The sequence below is a fragment of the Quercus lobata genome, chromosome 6, assembly GCF_001633185.2.
Source record: "Quercus lobata isolate SW786 chromosome 6, ValleyOak3.0 Primary Assembly, whole genome shotgun sequence".
Lineage (NCBI taxonomy): Eukaryota > Viridiplantae > Streptophyta > Magnoliopsida > Fagales > Fagaceae > Quercus > Quercus lobata.
The window spans coordinates 36630552-36642209 of NC_044909.1; the positions used below are offsets into that span (position 1 = coordinate 36630552).

An 11658-nucleotide genomic window follows, 5' to 3' on the forward strand; every position below is an offset into this window, starting at 1 on the left:
GTTATAACATTTTGCTATCTTGGAGGGTTAGTCATGTTGTTCAAGTGTTTTCTACTAGAGTCACTAAGTACATTCTCATGTGTAAGGTTGAATTTAATCAACCATCTTGTTGGTTTTATTTTGTGTCAAATTTGCTTGTATTTCAGCATTTAGTAATCCTGTATTTAGGTGGGATTGTTGTAAGGGTAGTGAGTGAGATGGAGTGTTGAAATGCTCAAGAGTGTGCAAGAAAATAGAAACTCGCGACTGGATCTTGCAGGTGACTCGCGGCTTCAAGCCGCCAGAAGTAGCACACGTGTCAAGCATGCCAGAAGTTGAAGCGTCATGCTAGCTGAGCACTACAGGACAAAATAGGACAACTGACCGTTCTGTTATCTCGCGGCTGGATCTCGCGACTCAGTCAAGCCGCAAGGTCAAGCCGTGAGCCAACCTTGTTTTGAAAAACCTAACTCTTCACATTCCATTCTCACCCCAGTATAAATACCTCTTATACCCACAAAAGAAAGAGAGCTTCTAGAGAGAATTTTGAGAGAGAAACCCTAGAGTAAAACAAGATTGATTCATCCACAATCTTCACATAAGAGACTCTTCAAAATTCCTCTACTCTCTTCCTTTCCATTGTTAAATCCTTGAGAGGCCTTTTTACCAAAATCTTTTCTCACCATATTCATTATTGTAAGAGGGTTGTTTGGTGTTCTGAGAAGCAGTTAGGAAGGAACCAATTTACATTGGTTGATACCATGGTCAAGTAGCGAAATCCTGGAAGCTAGAAAAGAAATAGGTTCGACGCAATCTCATTGGAGCAAGAAGCTTGGAGGGCTTAGGTACACTGGGTAGATTAGGCTTGGAGGATCTATTGCTGTTCATGTATCCCAACTACATTTTCTAGTGGATTACTTACCGCTTGGAGGGCGGCGGAGAGGTTTTACGCCAAAGGCTTCGGTTTCCTCTTTGATAACACATTGTTATGTTGTCCTTGTGTTTGCATCTCTCTTCCCTTAATCTTTACCTTTTATTTTCTGTTGTGGATGTGTTTTTTATTGGCTTAGATTGTTTACCAATTCAGTGTATAGCTTATGTTCATTTTCCGCGCACTAGTTGTTTGTCATAAAGCTTGCATTGGTTATTTTGTAATTGGGGGTCTAAATGTTCAAGAGTGTTTTATACACTATTTGAACTTTCATCATGTTTGTAAGATTTCAATTTAATTTTTTAAAGCATAGTATTTTAAAATCTTTCACTGGGTGAATTTCTAAATGTTGCTCAATGACATTTTGTGTTTGTAAAGGTAGTCAAAAATCAAACAAAGAGGTACTTAAGAAGATTTGTGAAAGCGTGAGGAGGTTTATTTACACCAAGGACCGTGAGCAAGTCCAAGGACGAGGCTTTAGGCTTTATTTTTTTGGAGTAACATTTGGATTTCCTAATTAATTGTTTTGTTTTGATGCTAAGTAAAAAAGTGAAGTTACCATGTCAGCTTTTCTATTTATATAAATTGATAGTTTTGTTTGATTGAACTTGGACCATTTGAAGGTCTTTTTTTTTGACAATTTTCTTTACTAGGATGTGTTACAATTGAAACTTAATGTATATTTCCCTTTATCTCTGTTTTTCCTTTTCACTATTTCAGTGCTATGTATGTGCTATACTCAATTTTCTTTACTAAATTTGTTGTGAAAAAAATGTTTTTTTTAGACCTATATTGACATTGAGTTGACTTAATTTCAATTCAATTTATTTTCCATTTTTATAATAATTAAATCTTGTTGTAAAGTGTTGTAGCTTCAGCCACATTGTCTAAGGAAGTTAAAACACTTTAGTGAGAGTTCTATTTTTGTTTATGTATCTGTATGTATGTTTTATTCTTTGATTGATTTATTAATTATTTCCCTTGATATGCTATATTATAATAGGTTGATGTGCTATATCATAATAGGTTGTTGGTGGTAGCTTTTTCATCATGATCAGAAGGTGAAGGTAGAAATTACCCTTATCAATACCTGTTGTGTCTTCGTCCTTATCATAAGATGTAGATAGACTTCTATTTTTTTTTTTTTCCCAAACCTCATCTTGCTTAACAAACCTTATATTTATCTATTTGTACCACATATTTATCTATTGATTTTTTATGTATATAATTTTTATGTTAAGTTGTTCTATACAGCTATTTTAGAATTGTTATGAAATATTGTTTCCGTAAATAAAGTTTAACATTGGTTTATTTTAACAATCAGTTAAATTATATAACATGCCCCGGAAGAATTTTAATGTATTTCATTGTCTTCTAATAAGTAAAATGACCCCATGCATTGCGTGGGTTTAACGCTAGTTTAATATAAGTGCCAAGACTGCCAAGTAATATCATTGTCTTTTTCTTTTTTCTTTTTTCTTTTTTGGGGGGGAGGGGGGGGGGGGAAACAAGTAGTGTCTTTTACTTAAACTAAAGCACTCATATTATATGTATGTGTGTGTGTGAAGCATTTGACTTTTTATTGACTTTGACATATTAGCTTTGCAAGCCTGATAAATTTACACCTCAATACGCAACATGTATCAGAAAGCAAATTTTCGCAACACGGGTTAATGGTTAAAGGTGAACAACAACTAAATCCTATCTATACTTAGAATTCTCCCTTTTCATATCACCACTGATCTAGAACAAATCGCCATGGACTTTCTAGACTCCCAAGCATGCCTAAAAGCGCGCAAGGCAAAAAAAATAGTAGAAATCATTTGGGCGATGGAGTCAAAATTGCATGAAATTTGGCAGATTCTCCCTTTTCATATTACCATTGATCTAGAACAAATCACCATGGACTTTCTAGACTCCCAAGCATGCCTAAAATCGCGCAAGGCAAAAAAAATTAGTAGAAATCATTTGGGTGATGGAGTCAAAATTGCATGAAATTTGGCAGGGTGAAGGGAAACGTTCTTCTGAGAAATAGTCGTTCCTTTGCCATGATGTACCCCTTGATTTTGGCGAATTCCCCCGTTTAGGCCCCAAAAATTATGATTTGGTCATTTATAGTAATTTTTGTCTTTTTGCTCTAAATTTAGAATAAAGTCCTGCTAATTTTGGGATAACCCTTAAGGTTAGTTGTATAAAATTTTGCATTTAACTCAATTTTGTCATTTTTGGTAAATTTCGGTATTTTGCCACCTAATCTCGTAATTGGTGCAAATTAGGGTTTCAGACGTTTCCTAATTGTCTTGGGATTTTACTTTCTCATTATTTATATGCTTTGTAGTTGTCAAAGGCAAAATAGATTATCATCAACAAAATTGCATAGTTTTTTTTCTCAAACTTTTCTTTGGTAGATTTCAGTTTATCACTTTGTAGATTCAAGGAACCCCTCGTGAATTCGAGTTTTACTACAAAAATACTAACAGTTTAGTTTTTGTCCATTAAAGAGAGTATCGTGTGTGCTTTCTTCAAGCTTTTGTGACATCAACCACCATTTGTGGAATGCCGTGCACAATGAAGAATGGGTGCGGGTGCGGCGGGACTCGACAATTAAAAAATTATTAAAAATATATATATTTATATATTGCTAAGCATGCTTTTTTATATAATAATAATAATAATAATAATGTACAAAATAAAGTCTCTCTGACCAAAGGCTTTGTGGCTCACGTACCAAAGGCTTAGTGGTTTAGTGGCCCAATGTTAAAAAAAAAAAAAGAAAAAAAAAAGAGGGAGATGTGGCTCACGTGAGAGGCACAAAAAAACAAAATAAAGCCTTTCTAACCAGCGCGCGAATCGGCCCAGTTGGATGCGAATTAGCGCGCGCTAGAGCCAAATCAACGCGAGTTGGCATGAATCCAGAAGAAAAAAATGGATGCGGTTCGACGAGTAGGCAACAGCGTCTCTCGCACGTTGCCTATTGGAATTATACTTAAAAAGTAATAGTTCAAGAGAAACAAATATAATACATCTATCAATTAACAATTATATCTTGTGCATATGTAATAAAAATCAACAATAAGATGTAAGAAATTTACATACTAGATTATGTTATTTAAGGACCTCACAAGTAATCAGGATGCTCTCCCCAGCTAGTCAGGATTAACAAGAGCTTATCTTCTCTTTCACACCCCTTTGCAAGTGTGGCCTTGACAATATTTATAATATTCAGAAAGGACATGACCAGCCATAAAATCCTTCCTATCATAATAACACTTCATGTAACAGAAATGTTACATTTGTTAATAAACAACTTTATTAATTAGATTCATTAATGAAGAAGTTCATTAATGTGTTATTACTTTTATAACTCCATGCTAATACATGGACTCATCTATCATTCATATCCAGAACTACTATAATGACAACACCTTTAATAGAAGTTCAAGTTACTGGTATTGACATGATAGATTTATTAAAGTCAACACTCAACGTGCATGAATCTCATTATGGAAGGACTTCCGAGATTATTATGCACTAACCATTGAAAGACTAGCCCTTATTGTCTTTCATAGTTTGAGCAATTCTAACTCGCACCTCCCTTCCATCATGGTCCAACAATGTACCTATCAGAATAGGCTACTTCATGATGGATATGGTCAAGTCAAGGACTACAATGAATGCATTCATAATCTTAGTCTACTAAATCAAGTAGACCTATTTCAATATATCAATATCTCACATCATAAAAATATTGCATAGTTTCATAAGAGACTGAATATTTATTTGCTAATAATAGAGGCATCATATATATTATGTTGGGCCACATTATTCTAACAGTCGCATCGAACACAGGTGTGGCGGCCATTTTGCCGTGTCCGTGCATCCTAGGCCGTGCACATAGTATCTATGAGATTTAATATTGCAGACTCCTAACCAATCTTTACAATATCCACAGCTCTCACAAAATAGCAAAACATTGGTAAGAGAATACTACACACCGAAAATAATTCTTAGTTGCCTGCACATGCTCAGCTAACCAAATAAAGGTTGGTTGTTGTGGTTTGTAATTGTGGAACTGTTGTTTTAGATGCGTACTCTTTGCCTTATGAGTTCAACACCTCAACTAAATCTATTCCAGGTTTCGTCACTGTATAGACTACAAAGCATTGTTTTTCTGATGGAAAGCAAGATTTGGAAGGTGCAACTTAATTGTGAAGACCCAGGATTGTTTCAGGCACTCTAAAGATTGCATTGATTGAACTAAGTTTGGCTTAATGGTTGAGGATTTAAAAATGATGATGGATAACTTCTTCGAAGTGTCTTTGCTTGAAATTAATAGAGCCCGTATTATGTACGTGTATGTACGTATGATAACTGTTGTTTACTATTTTAGAAATATTTGAATTTATTTTACGGTATTATTTATTTAGGACAATTTTTAATTCTAAGTGGGGAATGTGTAAATTACTGAAAAAATTGTCCATGAATGGTTTTTTTTTTTTTTTTGGAAGAAACATTTCAAAGGTGAATTGCAGAATTTTGTCACCAAAAAAGACAAATTTGGATGTTATTGCACGTGTGAAGCAATACTATTTACCAAGTGAGAGTTATGACATGTGTGACAATGCACCGTATTATGGTGTGACCATTTATGACAAATATACACTAACAATTTGATGCTCCTAGAGAAAGTAATTCCTTGAATCAAGCTTGATAGTCATTAGATTTGACATGTTAGATAACAAGAAGAAAGGTGCAGAGTGTTTAAATTTGCAGTGGCATTTGAAGTAGAATTTACAGATTTAGAAAGCTTTAATATCATGGGAAAAATACAGCAGGATTAATGTTTGGTAATATCGAAACATTAATATACTAGAATACATTGATATTGAAATACTCCAATATTATAGACAACCCAAAACAGCGGTCAAAACGAAATACAAAACTTTGATTAGAACCCCGCCTATCATGGTTAAGACTTGAGAGCTTAATTTACTTGCACATTTTTGTTCCAATGATAGAATGACCAATTATCTAGTAGAATTTGTAGTTAGACTTTAAAAGTTTCATTTTTTTTTTCTTAGACTATTAAAAATATTTCATTATCTATCTTTAAACTTAAAAAATTCCATTTTTATTTCATTTTTATAGAATTGTTTATCCATTTTTCACTGCTAAACTATTGAAAAAATTATTTAGAAAGTTAAGAGAAAAAAAAAAAAAATCTCATACAAATTTTAGAGACGAAAATAATATTTTAACTTTATAGTGATGAAAGAAAACACTTTGTTACATGTATTGTTGTCCTCACTTGTCCTAGTTAAATTTAAATCCTTCAACATAAACATCCATATATATATTAGTTTTTTTATTACACATTATATGAAAGTTTGAAGGACAGGCTTATGGTAGAGACCCAGCAAAACATAATAAATTCAATACCACCCCATCCAACCAAAAAAACCATGGAACATTGGAACAATAAAAGAAAATTAATTAAGACACAAAGCTATTTCTTCAAGGCTTGGTAGCAGCCAAGGTGTTTCCAATGTCAATGACAAACCTGTATCTAACATCATTCTTAGCAAGACGCTCCATTGCGGTGTTCACATAATCCATTGAAACAACCTCAATGTCTGCCGTGATGCCATGTTTTGCTGCAAAGTCAATCATCTCTTGCGTCTCTTTCATTCCTCCAATGCCACTCCCGGCAACCATCTTCCTTCCTGAATTTTTTTCCAAATCTTAGTAACTCTCTTAACTAATAATGAAAAATCTAAACAAAATTCTAATTAAGGGTAATCTTAATGGATAGAATTATTGGATAATCTTAAGATGGGGAAATTAAAACTTCTCTCCACCCTTTCCTCTAAGGCCAAAACTTATAAAACAATAAAGTAAAGAAATAAGAACAAGTAATACTAGTGATATTATAATTAATTCAGACCACCGCGCACCCTTAGCATAATAGTCACTCTACAAGTGTAAGTATTTGTAGGGTGAAAAGGGTAAGGACTGGGGTTTAAGTTTCCAGAAAGAAGCTTCATATACGTATACACTTAAATTAGGTTAGAGTAGAATTTTATTTTATATAAAAAAAAATGAATAAATGAATAATTCGACATTTATTTATTTATTTTATTAGCGAAATGATACTAATCACATTTATTATTATCTCGATTTTTACCCTTTTTTTTCTTGTAAAAATGGTAGAAAAAGCCTTTGCATTTTTCAGATGAAAAGTTGCAAAGCACAAAAAATGGAAAATTTATCATGGTCTTAAATTCTTAATAAGCAATTACCCGAAAGCAACGGAAACACAGGTAGCTCAAGTGGCTTGTCCGGTACACCCACCATGACAAGCGTTCCATGGGACTTCAATAGACCAAGCAATGGTAAAATGGGGTGCACTGCAGAAACAGTATCAATGATACCATCCATTGTGTTCATGGCAGCCTGCACAAATTTAATATGTGTCCATCATCGACACCCAATATCTCAAAGTACAACCATTATGAGCATGAGTTTAAAAGATGGAAAGTAATATAAGCTAAAAATATACCTGAATTTGGTCTGGATCACGGCTAACCAAAAAAGAATCAGCACCAAGATGTCCCAAAGCTTCATCCTTCTTGCTAGGTGAGGTACTAATAACAGTCACTTTTGCCCCAAAAGCCTTAGCAAATTTGACAGCTACATGACCAAGCCCACCTAAGCCCACAACCCCAATATGCTTACCAGGTTGGGCTAAACCAAAATATTTCAAGGGACTATACACTGTGATCCCAGCACAGAGTAGTGGAGCACCAGCGTCAAGTGGCATATTTTCTGGGAAATGAACTATGTAGCGCTCATTAGCTACCATTGTGTCTGAATAGCCTCCATAGTTGAATGTTCCATCATGATAAATGGAATTGTAAGTGAGTATCACTTTGGGACAGTAATTTTCAAGGTCATTTTTGCAGCTCTCGCAGGAGTGACATGCACCAACCATGCATCCTACGCCCACTTTGTCTCCAACTTTAACTTTATTCACCTTGCTCCCTACTTCTGTCACTTCCCCAACAATTTCGTGCCTTCGACACAAAAATTCCAATGTCAATTTTTACTTGTGAGATTTCAAAATATAAACTTTCTTGTTTCCATTCTCAAAGTTATGTTCATTATAAAACTAATCATATTGAACTATGATATATTACTTTGTTAAGATGTTTACAATTAATGTATATTCTTATTCTTAAAAGAATAATCTCTTTGTATAACATTTAAATTGTTGTAATGTGGGTTCTAATTAACTCGATTGATAAAGTCTCTGATAGTTGAATAAGAGATCTGCGGTTCAATCTCTGCCTACACCAAAAACTGATTAGTGTCTTGCTCTAACGATAAAGAGTTATCATCAAAAGCGGACGCCATAAATTTAAAATTATCTAAAAAAAACTTGTTATAATAAATTAAAAAATAAATATACATATATTCATCCAACATTATCTCTTTTCTAGTCACATTGGCCGATGTGTTTTAAAATTGTTTAATCAAAATTATTTTGATTTTGAACTTAGATGCATTAACCACACCACTTTCATCCATTTCTCTTGGAATATTATGATTGGAATTTAGTGAACTTTTAATCTAAAAATCAAAGTATGTGATGCAAGCCTTTAGGTTTTTTTTTTTTTTTCATTATCTCTTATATTTGGAATAATGTAAAGAATTCTTTTATATTTATGTTATTTTGAGATTTTTTATACATAAAAAAATTTATATAAATGATTTTTTTTTTTTTTTTTGCTAAATCATACATGTGCTCAATGATTAACAAGTCATGTGAATATTATATAAAACACTTTCTTTAACAATTTGATGAAAACTTACTAGAAAAAAAAAAGTTTTGATAAAATAATTCCTCAATCATAGAGACGTAATCAAAGCAATTGAAAACTAATTAGTATAATAAGCAATGAATAAAACTTGGAGATGAATTGTGAAAGTTTACCCCCCCAAAAAAAAGCCCATATTCTACTAAATTTAATACCTAGCATTTTTTTTCTATTGCTTTATATATATCATCATCATTATAATCACTTGACATATATTTTGAGAGGATTATGACTTAATTTGTTTGGCTATTGTCTATAGATTTGCTTATAACATAACTATTTAAAAAAAAAAAAAAAAGAGGAGATTAAGTGTAATTTTCGTAAAAATTACTTGCAATAACTATATCTAGATATTGGTATAAAAATTTAAAAATTTTCAAAAAGCTTGGAGGTCCCTAGTTAGAAAAAGTTTCTCTCCAAACAAGTTTGTAAAGTTTTATCCATTAGATTGCATGTTTGTATTATATCCTTCATGCTAACAAAATTCCAAGAAGGTTAAAGATTAATAAATATGTCATAAATCAAATGTTTAAATTTTTATTTTTATTATAAAAATTATGTATAAAAAATAAGTTCATTGTTCGGACAGTAAATAGCATTCGATTTTGATATGTATGTGAAAAATATAAAGAACATGTAATCAAACAGTAAGATTTTAAAATTTTAAATCTAATAAAAAAATATAAGAATAGTTTGAAGAGTTTCTCTCCAAATTAATTGGGAGAGAAATCTCGTCCTCCATGACTTGCCTGACCTCCAAGTTGTTCTGCTATCGGTTGCTTACATAGTTTAGATGAAAAAAGATGCAATGTTATAAGGCAAAGTCCATGATACATATTAGGTATGAAAATACTTTTTAGAATAAAAATTGGCTCGATCACATCGTATCATTTATTTTTTATATTTTATAATAAAGTTGTGTACTGAAAGTTCTTTTTTTGATTTGATTTGTGTACTGAAAGTTCTGATTGGATTAATTGACTATTTTTTTTCCAATCCTTCTCAATATATATATATATATATATATATATTTTTTTTTTTAAATGAAATGTAATTACTACACTGCCCTTGTGCCAAATTACTATCCTTTATTAAAGAATAAAAAAAATTTCATAATAAATTCATTATAGTTTACTGTGGTTTCAAATCAAAACATAAATTTTACTAAAGTTTCGATTAAAATAAAAACATTTCGATAAAAATATTGAGCTAGACTGCAAGCACAAAGTGTTCATGACAAAAATTATTATTAAAACACAAAAATTAAAAAAAAGAAAGAATAATAGAGTTTCACTTAGAGTAATTATTTTAATATGCTTATAATATGTCACATGATCTAAGGAGAAAAACAAATGAAATAAAAAAGGAGAAGACATTCAACCAAAAAAAAAAAAAAAAAGAAAAGAAAAAAGAAAAAGAAAAAGGAGAAGACATCACTAATTGCATCCAAAGTGAGATTCTGGATGTGAATAGTCAAATAATTAAAAAAAAAATTGGATACTTTTGTTTATAAAAAAATAAAATAAAATAAAATTTCTTGATTTTAATATTTCTTTAAAATTTAAGGTTTAATTTGAAATGATCCTAAATATTGGGGAATTATTTAATTTATTCACCTCTCTCTCTCTATATATATATATATATATATATAAATTAATACATTATTTTACAATGTGATCCATTATCAACGTATCCATTTTGGATCTCATAAAAAAATATCAATTTTGGATATCTATTTAAAAATAATAATAATAATACGTTATACTACCGACATCTATACACTTAAAAGTTGTGAGTACGGGAAAAGCCCAGAAATTTTTTTTTTTTTCTTCGCCGAAAGGAACAAACAGGACTAATAAATTTCAAAAATATTAGGAGGAAATATTAAAAAAAAAAAAAATTACCCAGGAACAAGAGGGTAGAATGAGAAGCCCCAATCATTCTTGATGCTGTGAAGATCGGAGTGACATATTCCACAATACAGCACCTTAAACCTCACATCCTCATCCCCTGTTTCCCTGCATTAATTAATTTGTCATTTCAACACAATCATCAACTCATCTCATCAAGGCTAGTAGTACACACACTTTCCAAAAATAAGTAAAATCAAGTCACGATTTTTCTCGTTTTTGAGGACTATGTGTACAAGTTTGTGTGTGTAAAATATACACTCCTCTTGATAGTAATACAAAGCGAATATTCATGAACTTTACCTTCTAGAGAAGTTGAAAGGAGAGAGATGGCCAGATTGGTCTCTAGCGGCCCACCCAAAAGCCTTCACAGGGTGTTCTTCTTCTGGTGGTACCTTTGCCATTTGAGTGAAGAGTAGAGAACTGATGTGTTATTGCTTACAGAGTGGAAGAGCAAAAGTACGATGAATTGGTCTTGACTCTGCTTTTCTTTATACAGAAAGCAAGGTAGGTATAGATGGAACCTGAGGTAGTGAGAAAGATGTAGAACCTTTTTTTTTTTTTTTTTCCCTGCTGATGAATAAGAAACAAAGCATTTCACTGACTTTAATGGATTAGCTAAAGCATTTCCAGCCACTTTCCACGTTTTTGTACTGTTTTGAGAATGAATCGTGGTATTTAATTTTTATCTACCCACTTTTTTAAATACATTTCCAATAGATTCTTTATCTTAATTAAATATTATTTCTTCATTTATTGTTTTTTTTTTAATCATTATTTTTTTTTAACAACTATATTTTTCAATGAAAAGTGTTATGTTTACAACATTTTACGTAATACTTTTACAACAAAATTTATGTGGGAAGTTGTTATTAGTTCTAATTTGAACCCACCATTGAAATTATTTTTTTGCTTGTCAATATTAACTAATAATAATCTATTACTTAAAATTTATTGTAAA

The 11658-nt window shown here is 31.7% G+C and overlaps 1 protein-coding gene across 1 annotated transcript; it reads right to left on the reverse strand.

The window, feature by feature from the left end:
- Nucleotides 1-6184: 6184 nt before the first annotated feature.
- LOC115994453 (probable mannitol dehydrogenase) lies at nucleotides 6185-11282 on the reverse strand. Its single transcript, XM_031118620.1, has 5 exons — nucleotides 11001-11282; nucleotides 10692-10805; nucleotides 7470-7983; nucleotides 7210-7363; nucleotides 6185-6633 (listed from the first exon to the last, which is right to left on the reverse strand). The coding sequence occupies exons 1-5, from the start codon at nucleotides 11099-11101 to the stop codon at nucleotides 6425-6427; spliced, it is 1092 nt and encodes a 363-aa protein (XP_030974480.1). The 5' UTR covers nucleotides 11102-11282; the 3' UTR covers nucleotides 6185-6424.
- Nucleotides 11283-11658: the final 376 nt, after the last annotated feature.